Source organism: Dreissena polymorpha, chromosome 5 (genome assembly GCF_020536995.1).
Source record: "Dreissena polymorpha isolate Duluth1 chromosome 5, UMN_Dpol_1.0, whole genome shotgun sequence".
Lineage (NCBI taxonomy): Eukaryota > Metazoa > Mollusca > Bivalvia > Myida > Dreissenidae > Dreissena > Dreissena polymorpha.
This window is the reverse complement of record NC_068359.1, coordinates 49,905,651-49,922,793: the sequence shown is the minus strand read 5'-3', so window position 1 is coordinate 49,922,793 and position 17,143 is coordinate 49,905,651. Positions and strand designations below refer to the sequence as shown.

General features: G+C 34.2%; 1 protein-coding gene across 5 annotated transcripts; it reads right to left on the bottom strand.

The window, feature by feature from the left end:
- Positions 1–2,266: 2,266 nt before the first annotated feature.
- On the bottom strand, positions 2,267–14,102 carry LOC127831999 (neurogenic locus notch homolog protein 1-like). Of its 5 annotated transcripts, XM_052357128.1 has the most exons (12): positions 14,086–14,102; positions 12,344–12,449; positions 11,625–11,672; positions 9,341–9,423; positions 9,117–9,188; positions 8,534–8,651; positions 7,970–8,017; positions 5,118–5,171; positions 3,561–3,665; positions 3,114–3,170; positions 2,678–2,809; positions 2,267–2,428 (listed from the first exon to the last, which is right to left on the bottom strand). In XM_052357128.1, exons 2-12 carry the CDS (start codon positions 12,429–12,431, stop codon positions 2,409–2,411), a joined length of 825 nt encoding a protein of 274 aa, XP_052213088.1. In that variant the 5' UTR covers positions 12,432–12,449; positions 14,086–14,102; the 3' UTR covers positions 2,267–2,408. The 5 variants fall into 5 exon arrangements, with proteins under 5 accessions (XP_052213088.1, XP_052213087.1, XP_052213089.1 ...); XM_052357127.1 differs by lacking the exon at positions 14,086–14,102 and having other exon boundaries at positions 12,344–12,462; XM_052357129.1 differs by lacking the exon at positions 14,086–14,102 and having other exon boundaries at positions 3,582–3,665; positions 12,344–12,462.
- Positions 14,103–17,143: the final 3,041 nt, after the last annotated feature.

Below are 17,143 nucleotides of genomic sequence, written 5' to 3'. Positions count from 1 at the left end.
GGTCAGAGCAGTGATTTAAACACATTCATCTTGCAAAAGCAGCCCGGGTTCATTCCCTGATGCAATTGTGTTTGGCTGGTAGTAAATTTAACGGACAGGTTTGATTTCCGACTTGTACTAACGCAGCAACAAACCAAAACCATATCACATAATGCTTCAGTAAAAGGTTTTTGTTTATTTTTAAAGCTGTTTCTGTGCATATTTTATTTCTTGTTAAACACGAAATGTATGAACAAGTATCTGAATTTATTTTGATTTTCAATTTATTAGTTTGTCAACATATTTTACGTTATTCAACAAACCACTTTCAGAAGAACAAACCTTTATCATTACAACATGAATACAACCCCGTTTGTGCTTTATATTTAAATATGTAGCAATGTTGTTTTCCTCTATTCCACCAACACTTATCACACTTGCGCTTTTTGACATGAATCCATCATCATCATCATCATCATCATCATCATCATCATCATCATCATCATCATCATCATCATCATCATCATCATCATCATCATCATCATCATCATCATCATCATCATCATCATCTTCATCATCATCATCATCATCGTCATCATCATCATCATCATCATCATCATCATCATCATCATCATCATCATCATCATCATCATCATCATCATCATCATCATCATCATCATCATCATCATCATCATCATCATCATCATCATCGTCGTCGTCGTCGTTGCAATCGTCGTCGTCGTCATCGTTATCGCCATCGCCATCGCCGTCGTCGTCGTCGTCATCGTCATCGTCATCATCATCATCATCACCATCATTTTTGGACACCTTAATTTTTGTTTTGTCTTAAAGTTTCGGACACCTGTAATTTTTATATATGTTTCGTATCCTAATTTTTTGACACGATTTAAAAAATAATAATTTAAGTGGCCGGTATACACCGTATCACCCAAATCAACTTCGACTTCAACCTCGCTTTAAAATTGCGACACTGAAATGTCTTTTGGGTTTAACAAATACAACTACAAATACAGATGTTTGTTTTGAGTGAGTATTTTTGACAGTTATTGTATAATAGTGCTAATGAGTTCGTTTCATGAATTATAATCTGTAATTTGTTTCGGTGTTGTAGTTGGCCTCGAAAAAGGCGTGGTCGTTGACGTTGTTCTTGTTGTTGTGCGATCTGAAACATTTATTTTGGCCGCTGTTGATAGGCAAAATGACAAAGTCATAATTCAATGTCGATGTGCAATAACAATGGCGCTTGACCTTCATAATTGTATGGAGTCTTTGTAGCTTGTGATATACGGTCAGAAGATGTCCCATGACCGACCATTTATTGCTTACCACGACCAAGCTGCTTGGTTGAAATTAAATTTAATATTTAATACAATTCTATTCAATGTCCAACTATTTTGTTTTTTTGTTCTAGGCTACTTCAACATAACTGATTTATATTTCTGTTGTGTTCGATACAACATAAGTAATTGTATATATTTTTATAAATAATAATGTGTCAGGTCTTTTTTTCACATGCTTTAACCTGGCGCCTAAATTCAATTTTAAAATGAACGTGATAATAAAATCAGAATTTTTATCATTTGCGTGACGTTGCAACTTCATTTCAGCGAAAATAACGTTACGCGTTCGGTTAGTCAAACGAAAAGTAGCCAATGACAATGGTATAAAAGTCTTATTACATATGTTTCAAATACACATAATCGTAATGGCGATATGCCATAAGCACAATGTGTAGCATGTGATAAATGCGCTCTACACAATAACAAGTGTAGTTTGAAACAAAGTTCAGCGTTATATACACTCTACGATACACAGGCGAGATGCATAAGTTTTGATGTAATAAGTACATGTTCAAAGTGAGCTATGTGTTGGGACCTGGGCTAGATCTGCTTTCGTTAAAAGCAAAAAATTCCGCTTATACATATTCATTACTCCATTATTTACAACACCAAACAATCGCAAGGAGAAAGTGCACTCTTAAGTAGAAAGTTGGTGAGAAATGAGATCGAAATTTTACTTGAATTGCATAATTATTTTATTTGTTCAACATGTATTTTACTCTATTTAACTCATTCCGTTACGCTTATTAAAAATGTGCTTATCCCATGTCAAGCATAAATTCACAAGCAAATGAAAACATAAAACCGACCGGTTGTTGTTGTTTGTGTTTGAATCAGCGTGGTGTTTGCAGTAGGTTGCGTGCTTTATTTAAACACGCGGAATTGCAAGGGGTTTAGGTTTTAATAAATCAGTTGACATAAAAATACAGATTTAAAATTGAATTTATTGCAAATTAATAAACAATTAAAGACATTTCACAACGTTGCCCGGTGAAATCGCTCGGTCAGAGACAGAAGAATGTGTGATTGTTTTCGCTGTTTCCGAGGCAGGACACACGCACACACGGACTAGGGGAACATGGGTGTTTCTAAGAGTAATATCAATAAAACATGTTTGAGGTTGTAATTATTTTATGTCTCCTACTAAACTATACAACGTTTGCTGGATGAAACATTCAGGCTGAATGAGCTTTTTAATAAGGGACGATACATATATGTATAACATGTAATAGCTTTCCAGTAAAGTGACAACACATCCGTTGTTTTACCTTGTTGTAACTGATGGTGTTAATAACCGATCAGTTTAAATACTGTTCGTTTCATTTTATATTTATCACCTATTTCACAGTGCAGTCCAGTGTAACGAGATGGGCACACGCAGATGAATGTGGGATTGTTTCCGCTGCCGATATAGCATGATCCACGCACACAGGGGTTTGGGGAACAAGGATTGGCAGGGGTTGTCGGAACTGAAACGAAGTATTGCCCATTAGATAATGCGAAGCGATGTTGGTAGATGTGTTAAATATCCACCCTGATTAAAAGTTTGTTTTTATAAATTATTTTTAGTATGGACTCAATCAACAGTGTCGAAAAGTGCCGGAAAACTTAAAAAAATATGATTAGTTCGATAACTGGGATCGTTATTTTATGTGCCTTGACCTACTTTGTTAATATTTCGCCCTGCTTATATTGAGAGACATATTTTCGTTTCTGTTCTTGAAAATTTGCCCATAATATTCAGAAAATAAGTTAAAAAAATCGAAATCATACCTGCCGTTGTTGTTGTTGTTTGGATCAATGTTGTCTGTGCAGTAGTTGAAGTAGTGCCTGAAGCAATACGATCAGAGTGGCGCGTTGCATTTAAACACGCGGGATTCGATTCGGCATTGGTTTTGATAAATACATATGCAAAAGGCTGACAGACGTAACAAAAATACTTCTTTTTTATATATTGTTTTCGCATTAATAAAACAATAAAAAACCTTTAGTAATGAAGAATTGTAATTACTTGCTCTATATTCTTTGAAAATTTCTCATTCAAGCTTTGTACAAATATAATAATGTACATTTGCAGTTTCAAATATGTCAATGAATTATAGTTTAGAGTCTGAACGAGTTTTAATGAGAACGAAAACACATGTTTAAACAAATATCACTTAATTCGTGTTTTCCAGATAATAAAATACAAGTTCCTTTTATACAAATAACTCTTGTTACAATTATGTTGTGTTTTGCGACCTTCCGGACAGAGACAGAAGTACCAGGTGGTAAAGTCGTGGCAGGTCCCAGGCCAACAGGGATTCGAGGAGCAGAGGTTGAATTCTGAGTGTAATATCAATAAAACATGCTTGAGACTTCGATACTTGTTTTTCGATTATTTTTTCTCTTAAGAAGAAATGTTCGATGGATGGAACTGTCAGATTTTCTGTGCTTTTGAATTACACATCCGTTGTTTTATCTTGTTGCATCTGATTATGTAAGTAATTAATCAATGGTTCGATAATTGAGACTGATAATCAATATGACTTAACTTCATTATTTGTTTTTGTTAATATTTCGACCAGCAAATATTAAAGTAACAATCACGCTCAAAAATATCGAATATTTCTATAAATAAAGCTAACCTATAAAAAAATCAATGTTCCTTTTAGCAAAATGCAAAATTTCAACGTTAGATGTTGTCTGGTAGAATTGATTTAACGAGATACAAAATGCTCGTTTTTATTTTTTGTGGCCACAAATAATTCCATTCATATCTCCCGTGAAATATCCGAACATTTATGGGCGAACACGAGATTGGATACGGTAAGCGTCGGAAGCATGACGTACCTCTCATGAATAATCATTCTGTAAAATCAAAATGAATTTTTGGTAACTGGAACTTAGCGAATGCGAAAATGGCTTGTATAAATTATGCAAATGAACGCAACCCGAATGAATCCGATCCTGACTCGAAAGCGAAAGTAGATTACATCGTGGAACGATATTTAGATTTAGATGCTTAAAACTTGCCGAATGCTTGTAATATAACGTTTTTACATCAATGTTACTTGTTTTTAGGGTCTTCCTATTGTAATTAACCATCGTATGGTAATACTTGTTGTCGAATGTTTTTATATAGCATAATACAGTAGCCGTATGTATTGGTGAGCGTGATAGTGGCTATACACATATTTCCATTACCCTTCTTGAACATGCGCCGATTCTATTAACATAAATTAATATAAAAACAAAATTTAAATATATACCTGTCGGTGCTGTTGTTTGAATCGGCGTCTTTGCAGTAGTTGCAGCAAGTTAAGACAAAGTTAGGTCCGGACGGCGCATTGCATTTAAACTCGCGGGATTTAATTCGCCAGTTGTTCTGATAAGTACTCATGACATGAGCTGACTGACGTAAAAACAATACGTCTACATTTGTACTTCAATAAATTGTTGACACATGAGTAACCTTTACGTAAAAATACACCTTCAAATATGTCAATTGATTGCATAGTCAGACTCCCAACGATCTGGAATTCATGTTGATAGATGTGTTAGATATCCACCCTGATTAATATTTTGCTTTTATAAATTATGTTTTTAGTATGGACTCAATCGACAGTGTCGAAAAATGCCGGAAAACTCCAAATAAGAGGATTGGTTCGATAACTGAGACCTTTATATTATGTCCCCTGACCTACTTTGTTAATATTTCGCCCAGCTTATTATTTAGACATATTGAAAATGTGTCCATTCTTTTTCAGAAAATAAGTTAAGAAATCGAACTCACACCTTTTGTTGTTGTTCTTTGGATCGGTGTTGTCTTTGCAGTAGTTGAAGCTGTGCCTGAAGCAATCAGGGTGGCGTTGCATTTAAACACGCAGGATTTGAATCGGCATTGGTTTTGATAAATACATATGCAAAAGGGTGACCGACGTAACAATAATACCTCTTTTTTAATAAATTATTTTTGAATTAAAAGGGTGCTTTTCACATATCTTGGCATGTATTTGTCATTAAATAATTTATATTGATATATGAAAAGATTGGATTTAACAAGATCCAGTAATTTAAATCGCCAAATGTTTGCTGACTGACGTAAAAACAACACGTCTACATTTGTAATTCAATAAATTGTTGCCACATGAGTATTTAATAAAAACAGTAAATTGATATTGCTTGTTCGATATTGTTTGAAAATGGATTTTCTACTGTTTTGTACAAATACACTACACATTTACAGAGATATACATCTTCAAATAGGTCTATGTATTACATAGTTAGATTTTCAACGATTTGGAATTCGGAAACAAGTGTGTAACCAAATAGAATATACGCGTATATTGTTTCATCGCATCGGCTAATATAAATGTCCACGGAGAATTTTAAAAACGAGTTAAAAAGTTTTTTAAAATGTTTTTATATTAGTAAACAGTATCACAATCCTTGCCAGTGAAGCCGCTGTGACAAATGTGAAAAAAATGTTAGATTGTTCCCGTTGGTTACGCAACAGGAACCATGCACATAGTGGCTAGGAAAACAGGAACCACGCACACGGGGGCTAGGAAAACAGGAACAATACACAAAGGGGCTAGGAAAACAGGAACAGCGCACACAGGGGCTAGGAAAACAGGAACCATGCACACAGGGGCTATGAAAACAGGAACCATGCAAACTGGGGCTAGGAAAACAGGAACCATGCACACTGGGGCTATGAAAATAGGAATCATGCACACAGGGGCTACGAAAACAGGAACCATTCACACGGGGGCTAGGAAAACAGGAACAGCGCACACAGGGGCTAGGAAAACAGGAACCATGCACACAGGGGCTACGAAAAAAGGAACCATGCACACTGGGGCTAGGAAAACAGGAACAGCGCACACAGGGGCTAGGAAAACAGGAACCATGCACACTGGGGCTAGGAAAATAGGAGCCATGCACACTGGGGCTTGGAAAACAGAAACCACGTACACAGGGGCTAGAAAAACAGGAACCACGCATGCATAAGCTAGGAAAACAGGAACCATGCACACTGGGGCTGGAAAACCTTGACCCAACCACACATCGGCTAGGAAAACAGGAACCATGCACACATGGGATAGGAAACCAATAGCCACGCACACAGGGGCTAGAAAAACAGGAACCATGCACACAGGGGCTAGAAAAACAGGAACCACGCATACGGAGGTAGGAAAACAGTAACCACGCACACAAGGGCTAGATAAACAGGAACCACGCACACAAGGGCCTGAAAAAGGAACCACGCACACAGGGGCTAGCAAAACGATGATAATGATGATAATGATGATGATGATGATGATGAGAGAAAGAGAGTATGAAATCAAGGTACACAATCTTATGTGTCTTCTTAAGGGCTGTTGTGGACTCGTTTTTAATTTAATGCTCCAGCAACAAACAACACGTTGTTTTTACTAGTTCATCTTCCGTTCATTGCCGATTGCTCTTTTTGATATACAAGTAAATCAAGGAAATCTATAATGATACCGGGTCCTGCATATGTTTACTTGTATATGTTTACTTTTTGACAATCCAATTCTTCATATCATTTATAAAATTTTAAAATTGTCAGCCATGGTCTTAAACACTTATCTATTTCGCAACATGTCCTATTAAAATATCTGGTTGGTCTCTGTTCATTTTCATCTGCCATTTTCTCACGTTAACGAAATAAACAATCTCGACCTTTTATGAATGGCGCTTAAGTAACGCAATTCAGGTCGAATACGCATCTTTGATTAACCATTTCAGATGATTCAAAAGGGCAACTAATATCTCTATAATTGTTGAAAGGCTTGGAAAATAAACGGCATGCTCCCTTTTTCGTTTTTTTTAAATCACATATTTGTTTAAGCGTGTCCAATGCTGTTTCTAAGCAACAAAACGCTTTGGCATAGGTGCTTTGGATCGATTAGCCCATGATTTAAAATTGTTGTCAGACAAAAAAACTTTTTTTCTTTTGCATATATATAGGATCTGAAACGAGTTGTCATATCATACCATATTTTATTAAACGAGTTCAGGAATTGTGTATGTATGTTATTATTTATATTATACACACAATGATTGTCATAAATAAGTGGAACAATCTCAAGCCTTTGTCAGTAACTTAAAAAAATTATATACACTAATTTTATCAAATAATATACCCTGTTACCCATGTAATACAACCATTGCATATTTTTATGACATGTGTGTAATACAACAGTTTTAAGCGTTTTCATTTTTATCGTTTATTGACCAATCGCATTTTTTTTTGCTGAAATGATGTTGAAACGTCAAATGACGTCACGAAATGTAAACAACATTCGGGATTTATCATTATGTTTGCGTAAATATTTAGTTAATTTGCTCATTTAAGCATGTGATTAAATATATCTGACACTCGTTGTCACATCATACCATATTTTATAAAACTCGTCCAGGAAATTCGTTAGTAACTTAAACAAGTAATTACTTATTCTCTCCTTTTCAAAAGAGGTGTTAAACTTGCATCTTTATCATGTTGATGGATATCATACCGTATGAAAGAAAATGTGTTCAGATGATGATGGTAGAATTTCTTATAATTAGACATTATCAGACACAAGTGTCATTCTATTAAATTATTTAGTGTTGCTTACTTGATAAAGTTGTAGGAAGCACGATGGGCGTGACAGATGCTGTAGGTCCTGAAAATGAATTTTTCTTTTTCACTTGCATGCTTTTCTGTAAAATATATATTTGAATTTCTGAAAGCCTAACAGTTATCATTTTACCAAATGTGCCAAGAGCAATGTCAACAAAACTGAAGCAAAAAGACGCACACAACGAGTTACAATTCTCACTTTGATATAAATATTTTAATCCTGTATGACGTCATATGTATGGTGTAAGGATACACAACGTGTGGACTGTAAAATGCTCTATCGTTATTGTACTTATTTTTCGTAAGAAATCATCATTAAAAAAGAACACGAGTCGATCCTTCTCATTTAAATAAGTATTTATAATAACAGCAGTGAAATAAAACTACATTTAGTTTTGTTTTCACAAAAAGCAACAGGCGTCTTCAACTAACTGGAAACAGGTATGTTAACTCAATTTATATAATTCCTATATATATTAAGACCATTAGAAGTTCATTTTGTTACTTGCATTGGATGGTATACTGCTAAAAATATATTGTAATTTAGGTTGACTCATGCCTGTACAAAGTGTGCCTTGATTACACATATCTCCATCACAACATTTGTAGCACAATTCTGTGTCGCCGGTGCTTCGCTTGCCAATTATAGCAGGGGTAACTATCTGTCGAGGGCATGTCTGTAGTATAGTAAAGATGAATAATGAAACTCAACACATATCATGCAGAGATGCATTATTTTGCGTAAGTGTTCATGTTATGGCAAATAAACATTGTCTTCACAATTCACGGCAATAAATAAATTAGGACTATCATACAATAATGATAAAAGCTGGGGTAACCGCCTTTGAACGGTGAATGAAACCCTTTTGAGTAAATGCAAATGATTTTTCTGAGATATGGATCTTCAATTTGTGGAAATACTTACAATACTTGCTTTCATCACTTTTATTATTACTTAATGATAAAGTATTTCCTATATCAACTAATTAATTTTTAACCAAGTTAGTTCATACAGTAGGCTGTTTTTGATATCTACACGTTCATAGAAGGCCTGCGTACATCTGTTTTAGACGTTATTTAAATATAAAAAATACAAAACTAAAGATGAACACAGAATTACAAAAATCAAGATTCATTCATACCTGAGTATCTTGACAACCGAATTCGTACATAACCGTAAAATCAGGTTTCAACACGTACTTGACATAGCATTCCTGAAAACCAAAACGATTTACTCAGTTATTTTCAACATATTTTGCTTGACCTTAAGTAAATCACCACGGTATTTTAATACAAATATCAAATGTAAAAAACCATAACCCTTGGAAAAAAATGTAAATACTATAAATTGAGTTGCACGACATACTTGCCCATTGGAGCAGGTTTTGGATGTAAGACATGGGAAACTGGTAGGCGTTGGTGCACAATTTAAGCACAGGTTCGCAGTCGCTATTATGAAAAATATATAGTTTTGTCACGTACGAATCGTATACAATTTTATCGGACGAATGCATGCTTAACATATTATTGGAGAGGCTTTATCTGTGTTCTTGTAATGAGAGCTTATGGAAGTAAAATAACACTTAATTACATTATAGGCACGTACATGAAATCAGAGTTTGGAGCTTTAAACAAGTGTATAGAATAAAGACATTTTAAACAAGACATTTGTTTGTCAGAAACACAATGCCCCCATTTTGCGCCGCTTTGAAGACATATATTTGACAATTGACCTTGAAGGATGACCTTGACCTTTCAACACTCAAAAGGTTCAGCTTAAGTTTCGGTACACACACAATGAATGACAGACAGACAGGCCAAAAACAATATGCCCCCGATCTTTCCACCCGGGGGCATAACAAAAAAGGTAAATATACGCTTACAATTTTCCATAGAATTATAAATATGTTTATAGTATAACCGGATATACTACAACAGCTTCATGGTAGTGTGATTTAAATCCTTGCTTTCTAAAATGAGTCCAACCGCCCTGTCCTTTGCCCATGTTGTTTTTTCCGTTAATATGAGTGTTAATAGCCTGACTTTAATTTGGACTTAGGCATGTGTGATAAGCCAGTGGGTGGTCAGAGTTTGTTTGTTTTATTGGCGTCGCACTGAAGTGCGGCGACTAGTATGTAATTCGTTTTTTCTCGCCTATGGGAGGAGAAGTTATTTTACGGATCAATGTATATATTTTTGTTGTCAGAATATCTTGTATAGCGGTGATTTTTTGTGTAAATTAGTGTTAATAAGTACTGCATTTGTGCCTATTACATTTACTACAACATTTATTGCCAATAATGCAAAGCCAATTCTTTTAATTAATAAATGATCACAGAGACTGGGCAATAATAAAAGATCACAGGGACTGTGCATATACGCAAACCGGTGAAACTTTCTGGTTTTGTATAAAAACAAAACATAATCAAAATATATTTATTTTGTGGTTTTTCTAACAATAGCGCATACTTTTGCTGTTCAAGTTTTGGTTAACGCGTATTTTCTTCAATTTTACAAGACGACAGCGATTACACGGTTTATTGCTTAATCATTAGGTACACACCGGTCTTACTGACAATAACGTAGTGACGTCACCATCTTTGCATAGAATGATTGCTTTATTGATAACCGTTACACTACAGTCACGTATTAATATCTTAGTTAGAAGGTCATTCCGTAGTGTAGTGGTTGCACGGTCGCTTCATATGTGAGAGGTCCAAGGTTCGAGCCCCAGTAGAATCAAATTATTTTATTTGTGTTCTATGTTAATTTTTATTTTGATGTAGACATTTTAGTTTAAATAAATATGATGTTTTATTGTTACCATTTTTTTGCTTTTATTATGCCCATGAAATATATGTGTGAGAGGGTGGGAGGGTTCGTAAACACATTAAAACTTGTACTGTGTTTTCATATCAATGAGTACTCAACCCCTATCGAAAATGAGCAACGTAAGAATACGTTCAGACTCATCTCCCCTTGAAGTTGAGAAAAATATTAAATTACGCTTACAAGATGACGCAGATTTTTTTAAAACCTACACAGTTCTGTTCCATTAATGAAAACTGCGCACGGATGCCAGTAAAAAAAGGAAACCAATGTAAATAATGAACTATAAATTTTTTGGGGGTTGCAACACATAATCATAGATAAAGGTTATTTGGGGGTTATAACACAACATCATAGATAATGGTTATTTGGGGTTGTAACACAAAATCATAGATTACGGTTATACCAGTATCTTTTTCTATTTGGTTTAAAATAATCGGCCAATATATTAATATTTAGAGTAGAAAAAAAAATCGTTCCCTGTAACTTCATTGAGTGCCTTTTACACTGAAATTCCCGACGCCCTTCGATGCTATGCATCAATACTTGTCTTGTTAACTGATTGAAATACACAAAAACTTCAGTCGCGGTAAAATTCGATATGTTTTCAAATTTTAAGTAAGATCAAAATGTGCTTTAACCTTAAAACATAACGAGACACATTGTGTCTCATCAGTTAACAAATGAGTTGAAAAGAAGACGGGTTAAACATCATGGTTAAGTTAGATAGTCGCGATATTTAATCATCATTAATTATTAACGTACAACAACGGACATACAACAAACACGAGCAAGCACTGTTTCTGCAACTGGTCACTTACCTGACTCGAGGCAAAGAAATAACCAACCAACGAGAGCAAGGTACATTTCTGAAATGCCAATTCAAGTCTGATAAAACAATTGTTAAAGATTGGGTCTATTAAAACTTTTAATAATAACATGTTATCTCTTATTTTTTATTACAATGTATCTAAAGACATTTCTTAAACAAAAAACAGCCTTGTAAAACAAGTTTTACGCGTATTTTTACTATCTTAATTTTATTCCTATTAACAAGAAACATTTTAACAGCTACATGAACTAATGACTCTTTACGGTCACTATGAAACTGTACGCACGTAAGAACATTAAACAATACATGTAAACAAAACCGGGGACCAAACCATTCACAATGACGAGATTTAAGACTGTCATTTTGAAATATTTAGATGATTGAGAAAACAGTTTGTTTCTTTTAAAGATCGGACCACCGGGATATAAAAACCATCATGAAAAAACGGATACATACGCGATACAAATCCTATGAAACCAATTAGTTTATCAAGATGTACTTTTAAAATATAATCATGTTTCAAAAATTATAAATCCAGTTTTGAAAAGCGATGCTTATTTGGAGCAAATATATAAGCTTATGTTTTTAATTGGATGTAATCGTAACTATTTAAATTTAAACAAATGAAAGATACAGTCCATAAAATTAAGTGAATTTAAATTAATGGAAAGGCGTAAATTACAAGAATGCAGACTTAAGTGTACATACCACTCACGTACTGTCGACTCAATTTTATTTGCGTGTATGAGAGGGAATTTATGTCACTGCTTATCTGAGTGCTCTCGTTCACGTACATCCATTAGTAACGGGACATCTAAAATTACCGCGAGGTAACTAATCAATGAAAAGTTAAAAGTCCATATAATAGTAGGTCGAACATACGAACACACCAAACAACAACAACCGACGAAGTAACTCGAAGAAATTAATAAAAAACAAACAAATATTGTTCGAAAATAGAATTATATGCTCGACTGTAGTTCCCTATTTATATATATTAATCTTGGTTTTATAAACAATGCACTACAAGACACTAAAGTACTGATGTATAAACACATGTGAGTGTTGTAACTTTTCAGTTTCATAACTTTATGAATCACGATGTTTTAAACGACTTCATACCACATCGTTTATGTTAATATATATAATAAACACGGACTATTGATTCATAGAACATTTGCAAATCATGTCAGTTGAAAATCTAGTGTAAACATTTATGTAAACATAAATGTGTTAATACGAGTTAATGTCTTAGTTATTTTAATATTAAATATTGGAAAATGAACTTAAGGATTTAAGTTGGTCCTTTTGTGCACGTTTGAGAAGAAGAACATACTCTTTTGTTGTTTACCATGACTTGTCTAGCCAATATGTTACGATTGGTGGTTTCAATGTCTGATGATGTCTACTAGTCGACATTACCATTCTTTTTAACGATCATCAAAAACATAAGCAATCAAGTATTATATATATTAGTTCGATATGTTAAACGACATGACGTCAGATGTTTTTTTCTTATATGGTTATTGGGAATCCTATTGAACATTCTTAAAATCAAATACTTATCAAATATGATGACGCTTGCTCGGGATGCTAGTTTACGTGATGTCTTATCCGAATTCAAAAATGCATTTCTTTCTGTGGACACATTCTAAACCCATGTAGCCTATCGTCTAGAAAAAATGCCTTGGCAAACAGCGTAGACCCAGATGAGACGCCGCATGATGGGGCGTCTCATCAGGGCCTGCGCTGTTTGCTCAGCGGAATTTCTGTAAGAAATATTCTAAATATAGAAATAAGTATACTAGAAATCCCTAATTTTGGAAATAAATTGATCCAATTGAGAAGGATGGGAGAGTCCACTTTGCATAAATGGGTTAAACAAATCAATATCATACTGATAAGTAATAAATAATGGTAAATACTTTCTTATCATTGACTTGACGGATCAATATTTCATTTTGATATAGCTTGTTATACATATTTTTGCTTTTTATACTTAATGTTATTTAAATATAATCTTAAAAAGCGTTCTGAAATTATTATGTAAGCTAGCATTTCAGGCATGGATTGTATTAAAACTTAAAATATTTATTCGCCGTATGCACAAGTTTTTTTCAATTTAAAGGTCGTTTTAAATTTATAAATTGTAGATAAAAACTATAGAGATACCTGTTATATTTAAATTAAACTTCATATTAATATACATTGTATCAACTCCTCCCTTTCAATAGTGAACTGGAAAAGCAGTTTCGATATCTAGGTCACTATCACCAAAATAGGAAAATGCATTTGGTTTCATTTCTTAATCACAATTTTAGTAATTGTAATGAAACTTCGTTCATAAAAAAAGTTAGATTAAGGCAAAGCTTGGGATATGATGTTTTATCGGTTAAATGAGTCTACAAAATAAATAAAAAAGCAATTGTTCTGTAACTATTTATACGTACCATCCAGACATCGCCAGGATTGCAAGTGTAATGGATGGAAATAACCCACCACTATAAATACGCTATATGATAAAGTATGCATAATTGTGCAAGAAAGTCATGCATACATGTTTAATTCTCTAACAGATGATGCCATATGGTTGTCATTTGCATCGATGTGACATTGTATCTCTATGAAAGATCCACTCTTGCAAATGTAGAAAAACAATCCTTGTCAAATCACGACAAAAAAATGACGTTACGCACCCGTAAGTCAAGTATCCAGAAATTGACATCGACATAAAGAACATGACTGAATTAAGCAGCGGACATGCCACGTACCTTTGGGATATTACACTGACAGCTGAGGCTTTATGACTTTCAATATTTGTTTGGCGAAGATGTCAAGGTCGAATCATCATAATAATCATCATCATCGTCGTCGTCGTCGTCGTGGTCGTCGTCATCGTCATCATCATAATCATCATCATCATCATCATCATCATCATCATCATCATCATCATCATCATCATCATCATCATCATCATCATCATCATCATCATCATCATCATCATCATCATCATCATCATCATCATCATCATCATCATCATCATCATCATCATCATCATCCTAATCATCCTCATCATCATCATCATCATCATCATCATCGTCATCATCATCATCATCATCATCATCATCATCATCATCATCATCCTCAGTAGCATCATCATTCTCAGTTTCATCATCATCATTATCATCATCATCATCATCATCATCATCATCATCATCATCATCATCATCATCATCATCATCATCATCATCATCATCATCATCATCATCATCATCATCATCATCATCATCATCATCATCATCATCATCATCATCATCATCATCATCATCATCATCATCATCATCATCATCATCATCATCATCATCATCATCATCATCATCATCATCATCATCATCATCATCATCATCATCATCATTATCATCATCATCATCATCATCATCATCATCATCACCACCACCACCACCACCATCATCATGATCATCATGACCATCATAACTATAATCACCATTGTCATCATTGTCGTAAATGTCATCATTGTCATCATAATCATCATCATCATCATCATCACGGCCTCTACTAACATAGTTATCATCGTCATGCCAAAACTACCATTACCATCACAATCATTACCACAACCATCATCATCACCATCATTCACCTAAGAATTGCAATCATCACTAACGTCTTCATCATTATTATTGTGGTAACCACAACGGGAGCTTGATTACCGTTCGTTCAACCTGACAAAACAAGAGACACCTCAATGCGATCAACATTTTTCCCCCCAAAAAGTGGAAAACAACAGACCGCATAATTTGTCCACTAATAAAAATACATTAAACATATGACCCATCATAATTGAAATAAAACTTTGCTTATAACTGCCTTTTTTGCCTTTTAAAACATTACGAAAAGGGGAAAGTATCGCGCATGGATTTCTGAACAAAGAATAGCGCCGCATGTTAAATATTTTTTGGCAGTTCAGTTCTTGCTAAATCATGACAGCTTTCATTGCAAACGATATCTCTCTTCCCTTGGTTGATTACAACTGATTCGTATAAATAATGAAATATATGCATTTTAAATCTAGAATATGCAAGTTTACCCTAATGTTTGTCTTATGCTGCATAGAAAAATTATTCGTTCAAAAGATATAACTTACAATTTGAAGATGCGATAAAGCTAATGGAAATATGTAGGTAAGCTATATATAAGTTTTATTGCGTTGTAATAGACTATGAGGAATGAATGATAAACATCATCAGCATCAGCAGCATCAGCAGCAGAAACAGCAGCTTTATCAAAGTCAGCAGCATCAGCATCAGCATCAACAGCATTAGCAGTAGCCGTTGTAGCTGCATAAGCATCATCATACTCATCAGCAGCTGCATCATCGTCTTCTTTTTCTTTCTTCTTCTTCTTCTTCGTCTTCTTCTTCGTTTTTTTCGTCTGCATTTCCACAAGAAGTTGCAGCTGCTACAGCAGCAGACTTAGCGTCATTTCAACTTAATAAAAAAATTGTCCTTTAAAAGTTTCGAATCTTACATTTTCCAGTTCATTTCTAGTATTTACTGATAACGAATTCTCCACTCGCCGATCGCTTCGCCCACAGAGTAATATGACTCACATATTAAAAACGGACGCAGACGACGCACTTTTCAAGGATAAACCCGTGGTATAATAATGAGTATTTTAATTTAAACCTATGTATTTTAGCTCGATTGCATCGAACGCCTTAGGCTTATAGAAACGCTCTCAAGTCCGTATTCTGGGCCTAGAACCAGTACTTGGTGTGTTTGGAGAAGATCTAGAGAACGCTCCTCGAGTGGGATTCGAACCCGATAGTATTAGTATAGTATTTTTTACAGGTAAGTTAAAAAAGAGTGTAATCAAACTATTTATACAAATAAATCATACTAATTCGTTTTTAAAACTTATTTTGATTATTAATTTAAATCATAACACGATATTATAATTTCTGAAAATATTGCTACAATGATTTATTATTATTATCAGAGTAAAGTTTGACTCGCTTTAAATGTTTTTCTAATTTTCGACGAACCTTAAAGTAGAAATTGTAAATTATTAAGCGTAAGTTTTTCTCATCGTATGTCACCGAAAATAATAGTAAACATCACTTTTAAAGAAGATTTTTAGCATATATTAGAGTGTTTAAACTTGTTCTCCGTGTAGATATATACTAAACGTGTTTTAAGATTTTGCATTGCAATATTATGGTTATACGATTATATAAGGTTATTGGATTGCGAGTCTTTTTAAAGTGGAATATATGTTATGAATGTATTGATTGCAATGTAAGAGACCATCGATTGACTGATTTTGACACGTGTTTAATGCTTCGCTGGCTAATGTGATTTCTCATAAGTGGTCACAGGGCTGCTTTTATTAGGGTGTATTACTGTAAGTGTTTTGCTGCGACTGAAACGTACTTTTTCTTTTTTTAATTCGCTGTCAACAACCCTTTGTTGTCTGGGAAATACACAATGA